General features: G+C 38.3%; 1 protein-coding gene across 2 annotated transcripts; it reads left to right on the top strand.

The window, feature by feature from the left end:
* Window positions 1–667: 667 nt before the first annotated feature.
* dkk2 (dickkopf WNT signaling pathway inhibitor 2) lies at window positions 668–17,886 on the top strand. Of its 2 annotated transcripts, none has more exons than XM_037974954.1 (4): window positions 668–1,237; window positions 13,191–13,341; window positions 14,339–14,470; window positions 15,835–17,886. In XM_037974954.1, exons 1-4 carry the CDS (start codon window positions 1,046–1,048, stop codon window positions 16,083–16,085), a joined length of 726 nt encoding a protein of 241 aa, XP_037830882.1. In that variant the 5' UTR covers window positions 668–1,045; the 3' UTR covers window positions 16,086–17,886. The 2 variants fall into 2 exon arrangements, with proteins under 2 accessions (XP_037830882.1, XP_017271222.1); XM_017415733.3 differs by having other exon boundaries at window positions 670–1,237; window positions 13,188–13,341.
* The last annotated feature ends 2,212 nt before the right edge of the window (window positions 17,887–20,098 follow it).

Raw genomic sequence — 20,098 nt, 5'->3', positions numbered from 1 at the left:
TGGTACTTGTACCACAGTTTGAGAACCTTGGCTCTAAAAATGAGTTAGCCTTTCAACATTGTGTGTTTTACTGAATCTGAAACAGTTCATTTTAAAATATATTATCCAACCAGAATGGCCTACAGAATCAAACAAAGGAACCTCTAAATATTGTTCATTACCAACCTTATTGCCATTTATTGCATCATGAGGGAAATCTCTTCAACAAAGGGGAAACATTGGTTACTGTTTTTAATTTGAAATTATGAAGTCAGAACATTAGTTAAATGATCCCTGAGTATTTTTTTTTTACATTTCATGCCTGTCAGAGGATCGTTTCTGTGCAAATATCCTTAAAATTTGACATTTTTTTTTTGTAATAAATGAAAATATTTCAGCTTACTTACAAGGCGTCTTCTCAAAGGCAGCCCAGCTCTGACTTTTATTACCTTATTTTCAATGTTTTGTTTGTACCCAGTTAAAAAAAAGGGTGCGAAGTGCTCAGTTAAAATACTAAGTGTATAATTTTATAGCTTCTCCCCCGGTGGGGGCTCCTGCTGTCTGTGTGGGGACCACAATGCAGGGGCAGCAGTCCCGCACAGCTCAGTTTCATTCTTTGTCAGATGTGAATAGGGGCGGAGGAAGAAAACTCATTAGAATCCCATAAAAAGAAAGTATCCTAGATCATAAAACAGCCGGCTGGAGGAGGAAAGTGCTCACTCTCAGCCTGACAGAGACACAGAGGAGACCTGCTTCCTTCTCCGAATATTTGAACATTTTAACAGATCTTCATTGTTTCCCTGTTAAACCAGGAAAGGGGGGTCTCTCTCTGTGCTTTCCAGGTAACTCTGTCAATGGCACTCATTCCTTTGAGCATCTTCTTTTTAACAGCATAAACGTGGCTCCATCAGTCTGTGTTGAAGTTTGGCGAGTTTGACGCATGGAGAGTGCCAGGGCGCACGCTTCTTATTGACAATATTCCCCTTAAGACACAATTTGTAGGCTTTTAAAGGATTTTTTTTAAAATACTTTTGATTTTTTTTTAAACGGCGGTATTATTTCGAGGATGCTTGTCTCTACTTGGAATAGATGTTGCGTTGTGATGTTGCTCGTGGCCTCTGTGAAGACCGGCGCATCGCAGGTATCAGAGGCGCGGCCAAAGGCGAACTCCATCAAGCCTGGGGTTTTGGAAGAAACGCCACTAGCAGCTGTGAACCGCTCCGCTCCTGTCACCAGGAAACACAGGATTCTGCCACAGGTAACTTTTTGAACTTTTAATGTGAAAAAGACCCCCGAAAAAGTGACTTCTGATGAGATGTTTGCCATATTTCTACGCGCAACTGGTGCGTAAAAACTTAATTAACGATTGGTTTAAATGGGACTGTTATAAGTTGCTTTCTTTACCCTTTTAAGCAAAGATGCAAACGAGACAGAATCGAAATATATACGTTGAGTGAACCTCTCTCATGTGAAAGTGTTATTGGAAATTGGGACCCTCATAAACCTTAATTGCCTCTCAGACCTGACGCCACAGTCGGGCGCAGCGCGCTTAGACGGTAAATCATTAATCCCAGCAGAAATGTGAGAAAAAGTTAACACGTGGGGTAATTTTCTGTCTGGGTCTCGGTGTCATTAACGTGGTCCAGACGCTTGCTGGGATTATGAGATTCTTATAGGGGCCTCTGAGGGATACTCTTACCAACTACTTAATACCCACTCAGAAAACTCTTATCGATTCCTGCGGTTTCCCCAAAATGACAAATTGTTAGTATTTGATAGCAAATGTGTGGAATATTGGACTTGACTCATTTAAAAAAATGTCTGTCAATGTTAATTCATAAATGCGAATGTTGTATTTGTTATTGTTGTAAAAAGGTGGCAGATGCCAGACAAAAGGGAAAATAAAAGAAAAAAGTCCGGCTTTCAGTTTAATTAATATTGATTTCTTTTTATGCTGAACTCATGCCTCTCAGTATTTATTTGAGCAGCAGATGGCACTGCCACATCTCCATCACATCTCCAGCCTCTCTGAAATCGTCTTGTTTTTACATTAGAAAAAAAAACACCTATTCTGTTCAGTTCTCTGTAATATTTTTATAGCGCTTTATACCTGTTAGGTCTGAGAGCAGCAGCACCCAGCTCTGAGAGAGGAATGATAGAAAAACCAAACTCTCTCCTCCATGGAGTGAAGAGACTCAACCTCAAGCCACTCCGCCAAACCTCAATTTAAACGCCTACTTATGTTTTTGCCATTGCAATAATGTGGAGTGGTTTGGAAGAGTGGACTGAGGGGAAACATTATGCGTGTGCAGAGACCACCATAATGCCCTTGTGTATTTTGTCTTAAATCAAGACGCCTATTAGTTTTTATGGCCGAATAAGGGTGTATACTTTATATGTTTGTTATAAAGTGTGTGTTTTCTGGCTTTTAGAAAGTTTTCCAGTGTTGTAAATGAACGGGCACAGTTCAGTTTTAATGCCTGACAAGCATTAAAATGCCTGACAAGCATGAGATGCAGAACCTGATGTTCTGCGTCTCACACAGCTTTAATGAACTTGATAATTTCAGGATAATAAATCCTCTCTTTTATGAGACTTTAATGGCAAAGTATGCCACATATATGCAATTTTGAACCCGTTCTGTATATTTTTTTTAACTTAAAAGGGCCTTGAAGTCTAGGTGCAAAACCCAGAGTTAATTGCGCAGACGTTTTCTTTCCAAAGTGTCCCTCAGTGGAGACAGATTTTTTTTTTTCACCTGCATTTGTAATTACTGCTGATTCGAATACTGGGTGAAGATTTGGAAAATGGGCACAGAACAGCTAAACTTTCATTTTGGGGATTAAAGCACATTGTAGAAAAAGCTTGGTGCCGAAATGCTACAGATTTACGGCGGAGTTATCATGTTGCTGACCTTGCTCTGTTTGGGGAACGAGTGGTTGGCATATGATCATGTCTCTGGAGGATTTGCAGCATAAAGTGTGACTGTCAGCTTGCCAGTTATCACCGTGACCAGTTTATAAACTTTCTTTTCAGTCAATTATGAGGACAGGCATAACTCACTTAGTTTCTCACGGTTACAGAACATGCAGATAGTTACATTAGAACCCCTGAAAAAATGCCTTCATTTTTAAAATAGTACTTCTTTAAATATGGCAAATGGATGAGGAAAAGTGTGCAGCCACAGTGGGAAGGACAAGCGACTGCTGCTGTAAACCACAGTTAGATTTAGAAATGTCAATCAAACCCCTTTGTTTAGAGAAAACATTTGACATCTTAATGAACTCTGAATACCCGAAGCTGCTGACAAAGTTCGGAGATTAGGGTTACATCACAAACCAGAGCAGGTTTTCTGTCTCGGCGTTTAGTTGTGGCAAAGGACTCACTCTTATCACATCAGCTTGATGTTATTAAAACTGACAAAGCCAAAACCTCAAAGACCTTGACAGTTAACGGCGGGTGACACTGTTGGCTCCTTTGGAGAGGAACCAGCAGAAACTGATATGATGGATCAGAAGTGCTCACCACTGTAAGCTCTCCGAGCCCACAAGGAAACCAACAGTGTATCTGTCAAACATCAGCGTCCAAGTGTCAGTCTTTTTTATTTAACACAAGAATACTTCAACAAGAAATCTCTGAATAACATAAATTAAGATGGGAAATGACTATTCAGTGGTCTAAATAAGCAGAGAAAAATGAAGGAAAAGGCGTGGCTGCATGTTAGTGGTGGGTTTAAGCCAGTGTATCACTGGACTACGACTGTTGATAACTAGATAGAGAAACTAAATTGCGAGAACCTACTTAGATTTGAACTTGGAATTATACCCAATTGACATTTTTGCGTATGCGTATATTACATGAATGTTGCACAAACTCTAATATTCAGGCCATAATTTGCTGGACGTATGCATAACTATTACACCGGTTCTTGTGACAATCACATGACATTCTCACAACAAAATTGCTAATTTTTGACATTTGTTACCACTGTGCGTCAGTCACGAGAAAGTTGTGCAACAGTGGTGAAATAATTATGCATGACAACTGAGAAATGTGGACCATTTAAATATGGTGCTTCTCCCGAGTCCAGCAAACATTTTGTCATCAGACGTCCATTGATGTGGAACTCAGAGAAGAAGTGCAGAAGCTGCTGGATGAGGACTGAGCTGACCTGCTTAAGGCTACAGCAGGTCTCCTTGCTGCCTATATGGTCAAGAATGGACAAGTTACACTTTGCATGCAATGATTGTTTTCATCGTTGTCTGTAATCGGTCACAATTTAGTTTCATAGGTCACCAACCCCTCACAAAGTTGTCTCACATTTCCTGCACTTTTTGACCCAGAGACTAAATTAGGAAAGCTATTCAGATGGGTCTCAGATGCCTGCAATGATTTTGTGACAATTTTGAGTGACATATTGCCACACATGTTTTTGGAATGTTTTCAAAATTCCTGTGTCTCGAGATAGAGGCCCTGCGACCCACATGAGGAACTTTAGAACCACTGTGAACGTTTGGAAACATTTTGGAAACTCCCTCCTGAATTCTGTTCGCAATTTGTTGCCAACAGTCACAACCCAGTGAGATATAAGCAATAGTTTCTTCTATGGGTTTCTTGGTTGCTACACCTGGGACATAAGCTGCAGGGGACCACTTCATAGCTCTTATAGCCATTTGAGATAGTTTGCCTTTTTTTTTCTTTTTGTTTTCACATTTATGACAATGTGGCTTTTTGTAGTCCTCATAACTATGTTTATTGGGTCTCTTGAGTGACATAAGGGGATGTGGTTGGTTCGTACATAAACATGCATTTATTAACCGAGCAAACTAAACACTTATCCAGCACCCTCATAATTAATCTTGCATTTGACTACAAAAACGCTACCTAATTGTTGACATTTTCTACTATGAATAGCTCATCTTTGAATGTATGTAGCCCAAAATAGACTGATCTATGGTATGAGTTTTGGTTCTCCTTCGGAATGTTTGTAACACTCTTTACACTTTAAAAATAAAAAACTGAACCAAAGATTAATAACATATTAATAACTTTTGCAGACTCATTGTTGTTGGTGGTGAATGTCATGTGCACAAGTGACATGGACATTACCATTGGCTGAGTGTTGCTCAACTAGCATTTCCCTAGTAGTGTAAAAGCAAACCCCTTATATATCCTTATATATGTGTGACTAACAGTCTTTATACCTGTGAGTGTCCTTATAACTACTTGATCGCCTAGCACAACAGCATTCATCCCCTTCACCCTCTAAAAAGTTAAGGATGTCTGGTCCCAAAAATACAACATGGCAGCTCCTGTAAACCAGATCCTGCTGGGCTCAATTCCCAACAACAAGTGAAGGCGGGGACGTTTGGTCTGGTATTATAATACACGTCAGTGGTTCAACTGCAAACATTAGGTATTAGGACTCTTGTGTGGTGGTTCCAGACCCAGGATTACACATTTTACAGCAACACCCCCCNCAGATTACCATCAAGGGCCTTCCCTTTTGCTTGATAGTCTTTGAAGAAATGTCCCTTTTTATGTTGACGGAGTAAGATCAACTCAGAATGTATACTTAACCCAAAGAAGGTCTAGGTTTTGGAGACTCTGGATTCTAGTCCTCAAAGAGCAATGGCTATAAACACATGTGTTTTGCGTGATGAAAGACGCCAAGCAGTGTTTAAAGACATGGTTTGTGTGAGTGACTTGTGCGCAGTCATCCCTATGTTATCTGATACAGGCTGTCTGTGCTTTCAGGGGATATGAAGTCTGTTTATACAGTGACATTGTTTATTTGACTCCTCAAGGCCCCTAGCACTCATTAACACCATTCATAGCTTCAGGTTACGAGCCGGAGCTCTGAAGGACATGTGCAATTACAAGACAGAGAGCAAAAATTGTGTAAGTAAAGTAAAGGTTTGTTATTGAAGCTTCATTGCTGTTTTTTTATTTAAAATTAGCCGAAGAATAACATGTAAAAAAAGCAGGTCTATCTGATCATTTTTACAAAGTGTGAAAGGCTATAATATGAATGATGGAAAGGAGTAATAAATAGTATAGTTAAATTTTAAACCATAAAGAGAGCCTTTGCCAGTGTCATGGCTCATAAACTAGATTTTTGCTATTTGCAGTGAGCAGCAGTTAAATTTTATTAGTATTTGAATTGGTTGCCTGCAATAGAAGGTCCATTTAGAGACAAAGTTTACAAGATTTCTAAATTAAGCGGTAAGAAACATTACTGCTCCGTGCCCTGGATTTATTTTTCCATCTGATGCCCCACAATGCTTTCAGAAAGGATCAAGGGGACTTTATCTAGGTTTTGGGTACATGCTTGAGGAACAAATATTAGGTGCACAAATATTAAGAATTATATGAACGATAACTGTTAAATAAACATTTATAATATATGAATTACACAAACTACATTATATGAACAATAACACCACACACAAAATAGTTTGGTCAAGTCATATCCAGACAGAAAGTGAAACAAACCTGTGAGGCATACGAGCAGAAGCAGCGAGACAAATCCACATCTGGAAGTTTTGACGCTCCGCACATGAAAAGCGAAATGTCTTCAAAAATCAAAAAATGAAATCCAGTACAGTTTGATTTAATCATTTATGGATTTTCATGTCCTGGATGAAAGAGAATCTACACCAGCATGCTTTGATTTCAGTATATTGTAGGACTTTCACCGAGGACTTCTGAGTCGGAGTCAAAAGCCCCTTTTCACAAAACACTTTCAAGCCGGGCCTGAGGCGTCCTCGTCTCATTTCGATGTGATTTATCTAAAGTCCAAGATGGCATGTATGGGTGGGGGTGGACTTAATGTACACGTCTGAGATACCCAACATTACAAACACATAAAAAGAAAGTGTTACAATTTTTTTAATCAATAAAATTGTGCAAATAGGAAAAAAGATGTCAAACGTAAAAAAATCCATTAAGTATAAGTCTAAACATGAAAATGTGCCAAAATATAAAATATGCAGATGTGTGATATTAAAAATAAAATGTGCAAAAGTATATACTAAAAGCAGTTATTATTGCAGAATTATACTCCATGCCTCCCTCATTCATAGAAGTTCATGTTTTCGGGGGACGTGGCAAACTCCATTTGTTCATTTCTGAACAGCTGGAGGCAGTTTAACTAGGAGCTCGTCTTTGTGGCCGTATTACAGAACTGTTTTGTGAAAAGCCTTTTTGAGTACAAAAACCCTGCTGCACCTCAGTTTGAAAGTGTTTATTTCCACCCACCCTTTGGCTGGGTTTGGGTAACAAAACCACTTGTTTCGGAAAATATCCCAATTATGGCCTAAACAGTCCTGTTAATAATCCAATGTAACAATTTTAAATTTGCAACTGAATGGCCGACTTGTCTTGGTAACAGCAAATAGATTTTTTTGTGTTTGCGTAAAATGTACATTTAATTTAATTTTTTTTTTTTTACTGATTTTTCCACCTGTTTCTATGATGAGGTGACTTTGGCTTGTGTTTTCACAAAGGCCCAAGAATGTATTTTTTTTTTATTCTATGAAATACAGATGTATTTTTGGAAGAGCTTGTTGGACTTTTTTTTGCTTAGTTGATGTCCAACCTTAGATATTAAACGCCCAGAAGAAAGCAAAGCTATAGAAAATATATTTTTAGTGTTATTTATTTGTGTTAGAGCGCTCCATGGAATTATATCAGCACTTTGGAATGACCCTGCAGAGGTAAATAAGGGATCTCAAAGACTGGGAAAGAAGGTTCAAAGCCCTGTGTATCCTGTGGTAAATCCCTTGTAGATTGTTGCTCCCGCACATTTAGGACTCCTCTTCAAAGCAGCAGTGCTTTACCAGCACAAGAGCAACACAAGACAGGACCCGGGGCTTCCCTTATGGATCTCTGTCTGTCTCGTCCTTTATCATTTCACCAGCATACCAAGAGGATTCCGAGTGCACGATTATTTAACCCCCTTCCTGTGCAGGAGCCAAGTCTACACTTTTATGTGTGAAGGAAGTCAGGGTAAGAATAAGGGAGCAACAGAAAAAGAAAGATTTATGAGATGAGGAAGATGCGTCCGATTGAAGCCCCTGTCCATCAGAAATTGTAAACGAGGTGTTTTAAAACATGACAGGAGAAGGCCTGATTATCAGCTGTGGTGAAAGGGTCAGATATCTCTGGCTTTCAAAGATCTGTCTTTCATTTTTTTAGACATGATGGAAGAGGTGAGCCCAAGTCTTCTTCTATTCAAGTCTTTCCTGCTTAAACGCGATGGCTTGTAATTGATCTAAAGCTGCTGCGCAGCTACAAAGACAGATCTGAATCAGACCAGGTAGTGTGAAATGCTTTATAGGACCTGGCTGGACCTAGCTGTCATCATATTCAGATAACAGCCCATTTCTCTTGTCAGAAACAAAAACCCCAGCTGTACGTTCCCAAACTTCTCCCTAGACCATATTTCCAGCAGCATATTCCTCCCTTTACTTGTATTTACCCCAAGAGTTCTCAGTGATGCATGTATTTTTTTTTTTTTTAAATAAGCAGATTACAACTGAGCTTTAAAGTTAACTCTTGACCTCAGTTCCACAAAGTCAAAGAGAGTATCAAGTTTCAGCTAAATTTTTCAGTGTGGGTCTTTTTGTCTGTCTGCTTCAAGAGAATAAAGACAAACATTATGTCTGCATTTTGAATAAACAAGCGGAGCCAAAATAAGTGATTATTATGATGTCAGGAAGTGGTGGGGACAGACAATCTTGTCTTCTTGTCTCTAAACCTAATTACCGTATTAATCCATGCACGAATACAAATGTAAAATGACAGTTTGTGGTTTTGGAGAGGGCTGAACACTGATGTTCAACAACTGAGAAGTTCCTTAGAAGCGTTGCTGCTTGTCCAACAGCAAGAAAAACACGACATGAAAGTGTCAGACAGGCAACTTGTTCTTCATTACTCAGAGTCAATGAGATTAAAAGTGTAGGGGTGCTGGTAAGAGGATACACATATGTTAAAAGGTAATTTCCCCGTCTTCTTTCTGTCGTTTTAATTAGTAAAACCTTTGAATATTCTTTCATCTTTGTGGTATTAGAAACTGGTTGAAATCCACGAAACATTAGGTCTTTGTTACTTTCATCAGCCCGATGAACATCTGCATTCTCGGAGTCTGTCATAATGATGGATGAGCATTCAACTTAATATTCCAGCTAATTTTTTTTTCTATGCCTGTGCCATTGGCTCCATGTGTTTCCAGCCTGAGAAAAGTCAAGCGTGGCAACTGTCCAGCAAGTCTAATCTTGTTAATTTTTCTACAGCCCTTGCACACAAGTAAGAAATTCAAACATAATGAAATATTGATGTTGTTGATTTAAACCGCAGTGTACTTATAGGGTCTGAAATTATGCTTTTTGTTAATGACCACCCATATTTACAGATGTTAATACTCCAAATGTTTTTAGTTTTTTTTTTTTTATTCATTGTGGGTGTAATTATTTTAGCCAGACTTGATTCAGATTCTTCATGCTCACTCACAGGCTGACCGCGCCATGTTTGTCAGTGGTAAGCCACACTAAATCAGGTCTGTCAGCACAGTGCCAGCTGAATGTGGATGCGGTGGTGCTGCCGCTGGTGAGGCAACCAAACATGCTGTTCTAATGTCAGTCTTCAAACGAACATAATTTACGCCTCGAAACTTTTCATTTCCTGTTTATCTTGCTGATTTAAATTGTGTTAGGGCTGTGGAAAATTCTGACAACGTTGAGTGTTTTTATGCACTTTAAAATTTAACTGAATGTTTTCAAACCGGATCAATTGCATGTTCTGTGAAAAATGCAGTGTGAATGCTGAATGACTTTAACTGAAAAGTGAGTTGTTAACTGAATTGGTAAAGGGTAAAAAAGCGGAACAGAAAGTCAAATCCTCAACGCAGCGCCTGTTTTTATTTTTTATCTGTGCTCTTACATCGCTTACATATATGTAGTGTTTATTGTATTTTATGTGAAGCACTTTGTGAGTTATATCAGTGAAAAGTGCTTTACAAGAAAAACTTTGCTAAAAGCTAAAATCAGTTGGTAAAAGCTAAAGTTAGCAAAACCATTGGTACAAGTTAAAATTAGCAAAGCAATAGCTTAAAGCTAAAATGAGCAAAATAGTAGCTAAAAGTTAAAATTAGCTGAAATATTAGCTAAAAGCAAAATTAGCAAAACCTTAGCTTTCAGCTTAAATGATCAAGACAGAAGCTAAAAGCTAAATAAAGCCAGTATGTTGAAATACAGTAGATTTCAGAGAACAATGTTTTTGAAGGATTCTAAAACATCTCAATGTATTAAAACAGGGATCTGTTAGAAAACTAAATGAAGTTAATTGAAAAATTCTAAAAGTTACAAATACTAAAGGTCATAGCACACTATTCCTCGATTGAGTTGAACATTTTGATATGTGAATGATTAAAATAACACAAAGCATGCAGTAGTAGTTTGATTGCACAAAGCACACAAGAGAAACCATAAATAGGGAAACATTAATGTGAATGCTGAATCAGCATTTCCACAAGAAGATGACGTTTTGCAACTGTATTTAGACTTACCTCAAAACCTTTATTTTTTTTCCTTTTTGTTTCTTTTCGGATGTGCATGTAAAAGAAATGACTACAAAACCTCTCAGTAAAAATGGAAACATGAGAATAACTATCATGGTGTCTCCCACTGCCAAGGTCAGTGGATGATATGTTTACCAAGATGATGTTTAGTGTTGTGGGGATTTCAGTCTTCTGAAAGAAAAACTATACAGTTTTTTTCAACCTTTTATTAAAAAAAAAAAAAAGCAAAATCCCAGCCAAATTAACTAGGAAGGAGTATGATTATCGAGAAAATTACCCCTCAGTTATACCTCATTAAAGCTCTAAGCACTTTGAGAGAATTAGGAGGAAGTGAATTGGTGCCTTTCACTTATCAAAACGAAAGTGGGCAGCATTTAGTTTTTACTTTCAAAGCATCAGTGGTTATTTTCTGAAACTCCTCCTGATGTTTACTTTCAAAACAGTTCAAAGGTTCTGGCAAGGAGCAATGTCAGCTCAGTTTTCATCAAAGTACAAGAGATATGTTCAGGTTATGAAGTGGAACGACCGATTCTGAAACGACTTTACCTATCAAACTTTTAGTTGAATCACTGAGGCGTACTTAGCTTGGTTTTCTTTAAACATTACAGTCGTAATCCTGTGTTAATGTTTCAAGTGGTTAAAAAAATACAGATGAATGTCCCTGAATAAGATTTACTTAAATTTATTGTGTTTTTGATAATACACAATGATTGTAAGGTAACTCTAGTATGCACATAAAATACCTTCATGTTGAGCTTTGGCTCAACCTTTTCTAAGTATAGTATTTATTCCATCAGTCTGTTTTTTTTTTTTATTTTTATTGGTCACAGGCCAGTTAGACTGGGCAACGTGTGTGCTCATTGTAGTGCAAAAAGCTTTAACTTAAGAGGATTCTATAAAGTTCTTTGGAGTTTCATATCTCTAGGTAAAAGTCACAACTCACACTTCCCAAGTGGCATCTATTTGTGTGGCTCTCTACAAACACGCGTGATATGCTTACGTACACACAAGGATTTACACTTTTCCTTTGCAGCGGAAGTATGTGCCAATCAAATCCTGATTAGCTGAAAGATTTATTTCAAGCTTAAAGGAAACAACCTGAGCACACTTTGATATCACAGCTCGTGCAGCTATAAGCTTTGATTTCTGATGCGACACATCAGCCAATAAGTGTCCACTGAGTGCATCCCAGTGCTGTCTTTGTTGTTCATTTTAACTGCAAGGATAAAGCTGAGGGACAACTTGTAGTAAAAATATTAATGTGGGTTTTCAATACATATTTGATATTGCACTGAAGTGGGACCAGATAGCAACAACAAATAGTTGTTGTTGTTTTTTTCCAAATCAAAACAATACAATAAAATACTGAAACCTTTTGATGAATATTGTCCGCTGCATACAGAAGAGATGTTGTGGGTATTGCTGTGTACTGTCAAATATACAAATATCTCCTAACCTTAAACCCAATACTCTGGTAATTTGGTAGGTATTAGGTGGATGATGATATATATAAAATATACTGAATGGTTTTGAATTTGACAAGATGAGAAGATAACTTTACCATTTAAACACTATTATGGTAAAATGTCACAGCTCATGACCTATATTTAATTTGTATGTGGGGTTCCTCAGGGATCTGTCATTGCATACCACTTTATGCTGATGATGTCCATCTATTTATTTAGAGATTATGAATAGAGCAAATTTATGGGTTTTTTGATGACTTGAAAAAAGCAGCAGCTTGCTTAAAATACCTCTGTTTTAATGCAGAAAAGATAAAACCTGTCAGGTGATTCCCCAGATTTAGAAACAGTTTGGTTTGTTAGGCTCAATGTGCTTCAACGTGATCCTATTTGAATTGTTCAGAGAAGCATTTTGTGCGTTGCTTTTTATTTTTTGTTTGTATTTGTCATTTCTTGCATTTTCTTATGAACTCTGAAATTAGAGAAAATGCTGTGTTTTTAGTCATTTTCTTGAGGACTTTCACAGGACTAATGTCTGATGAAGTAATGTGTCCATTGGCTAGCTTTTGGTATCTTATTTGAAATTTAATTATGAATCACATACCGTACCTCAACAGAGCATACCATAATTACAGTAGTACCTGTGCACATGTTTTGTATTGTATATACAACAAAAATCAAAACCATAAATGAAATGAGCTCTTTCTTCTTTAAAAAAGGGGAACTAAAATGTTTGTGAAACACGTTCCTAGTAGTATTTCTCTAAATATTACACAAAATGTGACAGCTTATTGTAGAATCTACATAATCAGCAACACAAATCACCTCTTGATGATGAACTATGGACTTTTAAAAATGCCCCTACATGGGAGTTTTCTCAGCCACAATAATGTGCATTGCTTCAAGTTTTAAGAATTTTCAATTTAAGAAAAGCTGTTCATAATGTGGCATTATGGGTCAGTTTTGTCTGACTGCTATAATTCTGTTTCTTGTCTTTCTGACCATTGCTGGGGCTCTTGTGGGTCATGCAGATCACACAGGGACACGTTTTCAATGTGTACGCCTTTTAGACGGTGACATGACTGGTTAAAGAAAAATGTTCTTGTGCGCTTCGAGTTCAAATTCAGCAAACACAGTGATGTTTTTGTTCTGTTTGTTTATCTCAGCAGGTGTATCCATGCAGCAATGACAAAGAGTGCAGTGTGGGCAGCTACTGCCACAGCCCTCAACAGGTCCCGTCTCGCTGCCTCAGCTGCCGCAGGAGGAAGAAGCGGTGCCACCGAGACGCCATGTGCTGCCCTGGGAACCGCTGCAGTAACTGTGCGTACACTGACAAACACACACACACACACACACTTATAGTTTTGTTCTGTTTCATTGTCAGTCACATCATGACCTCCATATACACTTGTTGAGAATGGGATGCACCACCGTGGTGTTAATGTTAGAGCAACAATGACCCCAAGCTGAACACAGACTGAATAGTGAACTGTAGTTGAACTGTATTAAATTGAGGCCTGGAGGTGGTGAATCAGTGATCACATGCTGAATACTGTTTCACTAAAACCGTGTGTGAATGGCGTTGCCGTTTGTGCAGAGACCACGCTGTCATTGTTCTTTGTTTGACTGAGAAAATTTTCCCCGATATCGTTTTAAATTACACAGAGGTACGGTTTCCTACGTTTTCTTTGAGGTTAAAAGTCTTGTAAAGATTAGTTGATTTAGTTCTCCGAGGAGTGTAAAAAATAAAATAAAATCAACATCTGTCCACAATACAGACAAAACGGGGAAAAAAATGAAAAGGAAGAAGTGGGTTTCATCTGTTTTCACTCAGAATTTGGCGATCCTCCCACACGGGCTGGCTGAGGTGTGAGTGTTTTTAATTGGGCTTCAGAATGTAAAAGTTGTACAGCAAAAAGATTTTTTCCCCCCTCTTGAGCTTTTGTTATTAGGATGAATGCTCTCTCTGTTCATTTTCTTCCTAAAAGCTTGCATAGGTTTAATGTTTAAGATAATTTGAGTTTTACAAGCCAACACAGAGATTACCTGTGAGAAGACAGAAAAGCACAACATGGAATTACTCCACCTGTGAAACATGCTTGGTACTGACAGCCCCACCCCAAATGTGCTCATGGTTCTTTAAAATTACTTAATCTTGATTAAATATCTTCCTGGTGCACTCTGTTTTTTATCTTCTTCAAATGCTTCAAAACTCTGATGAATCTGATCTCTTAGCTGACCAGGCTGGGAGCCAGATTTCTGCTCATGGGTTTTTAATCTTTATATTTGTCTCTCTCTTTTTTTCATTGTCATGCAGACATTTGTGTCTCCATCTCTGAGAGTGTCCTCTCACCTCACATCTCCCCGTTAGATGATCACAGCACAATGTCAACCAAAGACCAGAGCTGGAGGAGGAAAGGAAAGGCACAAGCTAAGCATACTCTTAAAGGTGAGATTTTGACTGCAAATTCTTTTTTTTTTTTTTTTTTTTATTATGTCCAGCAGAAACACAGCCGTTGTTGTGTTTTCTCTTATAGTATTTATGTTCAAAGTTGAGGAAACAGTCACGCGTTCCTTGTGCAAACAAAATCAGTTAATAAAATGCCAGTCTGAAGCTGCTGATTGTAGCAGATTGTAGATACCACGCAGGCAAAAATGAGTATAAGGCTGATCAGATGGTGCACAGCAACACCACCAGGTAACTTGGAAGTCAAGAGTAGACACGGAGAGATGATGGCTGAAGAAATGAGCCCCCTTAGATAATGAGCCTTCCAATTCAAAACACTGCAGCCAGCCTTCTTTGAAAGGAGTGGTAATCATCATCCTGCTGCAGTCGGAAAGCTGAGAAGAAACCACAATTCTTTTTGCTGTTTCTGCACCTTCTTGAGGCCATGCACCCAGCTTCACAGAAAATCTTGCCCTACTCTTGTTTATGGTACATGCGTTTGGCATGCTTTTTCCTAATGACTCACTCTACATCCTGCTTTGCTTTCAAGTCACCTGATTTAAGTTCATATTACGGCCTCTCCATCAGATAATTAGCATTTTAATTCCAAAAGCACTCTTAAAACAACAGGCTGCAAGGTTAATATTATTGGGGAGAAAAAACAGCATTTCTTAAAGCTTCACTAAGTCAGAGTTTTTATTTGTACTCAACTCAGTTTTTCTGCTTAATCAGTAAAACAGAAAATACCTTGCACTAGAAACCTTACCCAGATCAAATCAGAGAGGATAAACTTAAAACAGTGGAAATTAGAAAAAATAAAGTATTTCTTGTAAGATGACTTGAATATTTTTAACTGATGGAGGGGGAGACCCTTTCCCATCCAAATTGTTTACATACAGGTATAAAAACTGCATCACAAATGTTTCACTGTTTTAAAAAAATGACAAAAATCAACAGAAAGTCTAAAAAATACTATAGGATTTAAAAATAAGAGCCCTGTAATAGACCTGTCCCTTTGTTCCTAAATTATTCATGACAGCTTCTTTAAGCAAGTTCATGTAAAACTAAACAGTTGGAATTATTTTCTGTAATGCTTGTTGCAAACAATTGATAACATTTGATAAATAATCGTACTGTTTGTTTTCTTCCAGATTTGATAATTAACCATGTGTCTTTATCTCTGTCATGCCCACACACAAAGCAAATGAGAACAAAAGAAATATTTGCATAAACACGTGTGATCATTGTACATTCCCTTTGCATTTTTGTGGCTTAGTGGAAGCATTTGTTTTCGTTGTTCCATTCATAGTTTGATGTTTGCTGCTTTCAGCCCTGAACATTTGCATATTTTTGTCTTCCTCTCAAAGGTCACGAGGGCGACCCTTGCCTACGCTCGTCCGATTGTTCGGACGGGAACTGCTGCGCTCGCCATTTCTGGACAAAAATCTGCAAGCCGGTGCTGAGGCAGGGAGAGGTGTGCACCAAGCAGAGGAAGAAAGGCTCTCACGGCTTGGAAATCTTCCAGCGCTGCGACTGCGCCAAGGGCCTCTCTTGCAAGGTGTGGAAAGACGCCACCTCCTCGTCCAAGTCCCGGCTGCACATGTGCCAGAGGATCTGAAAGCAGGGGCAGCTGCCATAGGCGCTGAGGCCTCTGTCTCCATCTGCCATGGAAAGTTTTTCCTCCTTCATCTTCTTCTTCTTCTTTTTTTTTTCTCTAAAGAATGGGTTGTGGCTTTATTGAAAAGGAGCAAAAGACAGAGACTAACCAGAGACAGAACAGACTGCGTGGGTTCGAGCTCGGCAAGCGGGGAGCAAATGGAAACGCTCTAATGTGTTTTTGCTGTGAGTGGTCCATCCCTGCACTTAACCTCAAGCACGCATCCTCAAAAACAAACTCACACACACATACACACGCACGCACACTTCTCCCAGCTTTGAGTGCTAAATGAGTGCTAAGCTGTGCCTGTTAAAAACATATTCTTTACATGATATTCAGGGAGCCACAAAGATAGCCAGCAGATGCTTTTATAGGTGTGGAGCCAACAGATGTAGCAGCCTTTCATTAAGCTAAAACTTCTATGTACAGCCATAAAGTGTATATTCTCTACCAGCTGTTGAAATCAGTTAGTTTAAGTAATTTGGCGCCCAATTTTCCATGTTTCATTATAGGAACCGTTTTTCTTTTTTTTTTTTCTCGTGTCAGGTTTTATAGTTTATGTTTATGTGAAATCTGAAAGGATTCAGCCATTGTTCTGAAAAATATGGAAAACCACAGTCCACATCTGCTGAACTACGCAAAGAGCCACACGCGTGCGCCGTTAACTCGCTTACATTTAACACCTAATACTCGTAAACCAAAGATTAAAAGAACATTCGTGTCGCAGTTGATGACTTTCATCTGCTTGCATGAGCTATTCACCCCCCAACCCCCTCCCTTTTTCTTTTTTTTTTTTTTTATTTTATGTTGTGTTGTTGTTCGCCAAGGGACGAGAGATAAAGTGTTGCGTTTGCGCCGCGAACCTCATTTGATCTGTCAGCTGCAGCTGCGATTGGCTGTGATGCAACCATGTGAGTTCAAACAGCCTGCGTGAGGTAGAGGGCCCCGCTGCAGACACACTGGTACCGATACCAGACGGAAAACGGGCTCTGCTTTTCCAATCAAACGGGACCCGAGGATGCAAGGAGCTGCAGTTACTTTTTTGTTCCACTCAGAAAGTATGTAGGAATGGAAATGTGGGAAGACTCCAGCTTTTCAAATGCAGCTGCGTACTTTCTTTCATCGAGAAATTTCAATTTGATCTACGTGCATTTTGTTTTCCCCCCCCTAACAATGCTAATCCTTCAAACGACCACTCATAACATCACATTAGCCTTTTTTTTTGGGGGGGGGGGGTTAATATATTTTCAAAGTCATATATTTAGTAACCATTTAAAATATCAATAAGCTTTTATGTGTAAATAGACTGAAAGCAGTGTATTTAAGAGTCATTGTATATCATGTACATATTATAATGTGTGAATGCTAAATGGTACAGTGAAACTTGGCAAGAGCAGTTGAACTGGATGAAGCCCCGCTGAACAGATGTGTGTGTGCAGATATGGAGGGGAAGCTGATTTAGCTTTGACAGATTTTACAAACTAGTCTCATTAATAAAAAGAATGGCTCATACGTGAAAAAACCCCCCATTAAATCCAATATATTTTTGTGTAAATGGTGTGTAAATGGAATGAAGATGTATATCCTACTAAAGAATTATTTGTGTGAATACTTTACATTGATTTGTGGGTGTACAATGATGGCTGAATAAAATGAATGTATTTTGTATTATTGGTCACACAGGTTTTGTTGTTGCTTGTTGTGTTCTCGTTTGAAATTGTCTAAAATGGACACATTAATAAAACGCAAAAAAAAGAGAAAAGGATTATGTGGTTTTTGTTGTTAAACAAGTTGTTAATAAAATAAAATATATCCAGCTTTATTAAAGCTCTTGTTTCAGATGTTAAAGGTGCCCTGAAGAGATTTGGGGTGCCCAACAAAAATGTGTGGTACATGTCCAAAGGTTTATGTATTTACTTATTGCACCTTTTACATCTTTATTTATTATTTATTTGTTTTTAAAGTTTTGTGTTAATTACTGACAATAATATGAAGTTAAATGGAAAATCGTCCACATTTATAAAGTGCTTTTTTAACCTCTCCAGGTTCTACAAAGTACTTCATGAAGTCTCTCATTCACTCGTTCACACACCTGTTTATTGTATTCACATAAAACCTACACCTGGCTTTTACTTTTAAAAAAGTAAATAACTAGTTTTAGTATTCTAGGTGCTTGTAGCAGCAGGGAGGGGAAACAGAGATTGAAATTCTGCAGGCAAAATCTGTCCTGCTGTATTTTCCTTTTTCTGTAGTTGAGTATATTGACTGTGCAACAAGATTTAGACTTTTCTTGATGAAAAGAGAGATGTAATGAACATTGCTCTTTTTCTGTGCTTGAGAGCAAAGCCCTAAAAGACTTTGTTTGTGTCAGGCCCCTTGTGGTTAAAAGACTCAAACTGAATGAGTCAATGAGCTGCATGCCAATTATCAAGTTTACCATCAGATCATGCTGCAATCACAAAACCTCTGAAACAAAAATCCAAACAGTTTGGTTGTTCTATGCTCTAAAAACTAAATTCTTATCTGGAGTCATATACAAAAAGTACAAAAATAAATTATTAAATAATGCTCTAATAGAGAATAATAATGTATTTGGCGTTGAACACATCATTATTGAAAGCCAAAACTACAAAAGTAAACAGTTATTGTAGCTTAAAAGCGGTTCATAAATGCAACAGTTCTTATTGGTGACTGAAAACAAAGAGGAATGGAGCAACAGTGAAGCCCAGAGTTTATGGAGCCGGTATGTGACACTGAGGGAAGGTTTATTAAACAGAGTTCATGTGAAATATTTGAAATTGGAGTTGTTTTAAGACTGCTGCAATACACTTTCATGTTAACCAAAACTAAACTTTAGTTCTTCAAATTGAGCTCATTCAAAGCACTATCTACAACAGGTGAGATATTGTTTGTTTAGAATCTGTATTAAGGTTTCAGAGTGATCTCTTATCCACATTGAGTTTTTAAAAAAGGTTTGAGAAACACAGACCTCCAAACACGTTTGTTCTCCACTCTTGTCTCACTCTGATAATACCCCATGTTCTCCATGGTTTTGGTAAAAGAAAAAAAATCTTCTCCCATGACAATAACAATAATTATAAAATCATTTGTTTGTAAAAGCAGCCATGTAAGACCAAACTCTGAGCATCGCACTTGACAGGATTGTGTTTTCAGTAAAACAAGTGTTCAGTGTTTTCTTTTTTCGTGTGCCCTTGATTGAAGGTAATAACTCTACCATACTTTTTTATGGATTCGGTTTCTATTTGCTAAGATATTTGATGTTTTTTTCTTAATCTTCACACATGCTTGAAACGTACATTCAGGGTGCCTGGAGACTTTGGGTTTGTATGGAAAGAAGACGTAGATAAAGAAAAAAAAAAGGCACTTTTCTCCAGTTCCAGGCCACCCACAGGTTTTGCAGCCTCCACCAAAGAGCTGCTAATGAGCGAGTGACTGTCGCTGGCTCTGCCCTTCCCAGCGAGTGTCAGCACAAAGCACAGATGAATACAAATGAAGGGAGTTCACACAGGCAGGTCTGTCTGCCCGTGAAGCTGCCAGCTAAATAAATATGGTAAATGATTCAGCGTAAGCCTTTGATTTCATGCCTGTGTTCGAATTATGTAAATTATAAATGCAATTTGGTTCTGTACGGCTCATATCATTTACTGTAGCAGAGAAAGGAAAGTCCTGTCAAGCAAAGAGGGGGAATGATTTTATCACGCAGTCTCCTGCGTCACCAGCACCGGGTTCAAACTGCATTTCTCCATGAGCTGATGAAAATGAAGACGTCATCAGTTTTTCCTGATGAATATGGAGCGTGGAGGCTTTTCGTTTGTCTCAAACTTTTGCCAGTTTGCACGTCTCTCCTCACCCAAGAAAACAAATGTTGTCTAATCGTGAGCAGTTCCAGACTGAGGACAGCTCCGCAGGGAAGTTAGATTTTGAGTTTGATAACCGCAGCAACAAATGGGTTG

The sequence above is a fragment of the Kryptolebias marmoratus genome, linkage group LG3, assembly GCF_001649575.2.
Source record: "Kryptolebias marmoratus isolate JLee-2015 linkage group LG3, ASM164957v2, whole genome shotgun sequence".
Taxonomy (NCBI): domain Eukaryota; kingdom Metazoa; phylum Chordata; class Actinopteri; order Cyprinodontiformes; family Rivulidae; genus Kryptolebias; species Kryptolebias marmoratus.
The sequence above is the reverse complement of the archived record's forward strand: the minus strand, read 5'-3'. Positions and strand labels throughout refer to the sequence as shown.

What these genes read in the sequence shown, in the direction of transcription:
- dkk2 (XM_017415733.3), top strand. Translation starts at nt 1,046, where the DNA reads ATGCTTGTCTCTACTTGGAATAGATGTTGCGTTGTGATGTTGCTCGTG. An exon ending in AACACAGGATTCTGCCACAG is followed by an intron (nt 1,238 to 13,187) that starts GTAACTTTTTGA and finishes TGTTTATCTCAG; the next exon opens with CAGGTGTATCCATGCAGCAA. An exon ending in TGGGAACCGCTGCAGTAACT is followed by an intron (nt 13,342 to 14,338) that starts GTGCGTACACTG and finishes ATTGTCATGCAG; the next exon opens with ACATTTGTGTCTCCATCTCT.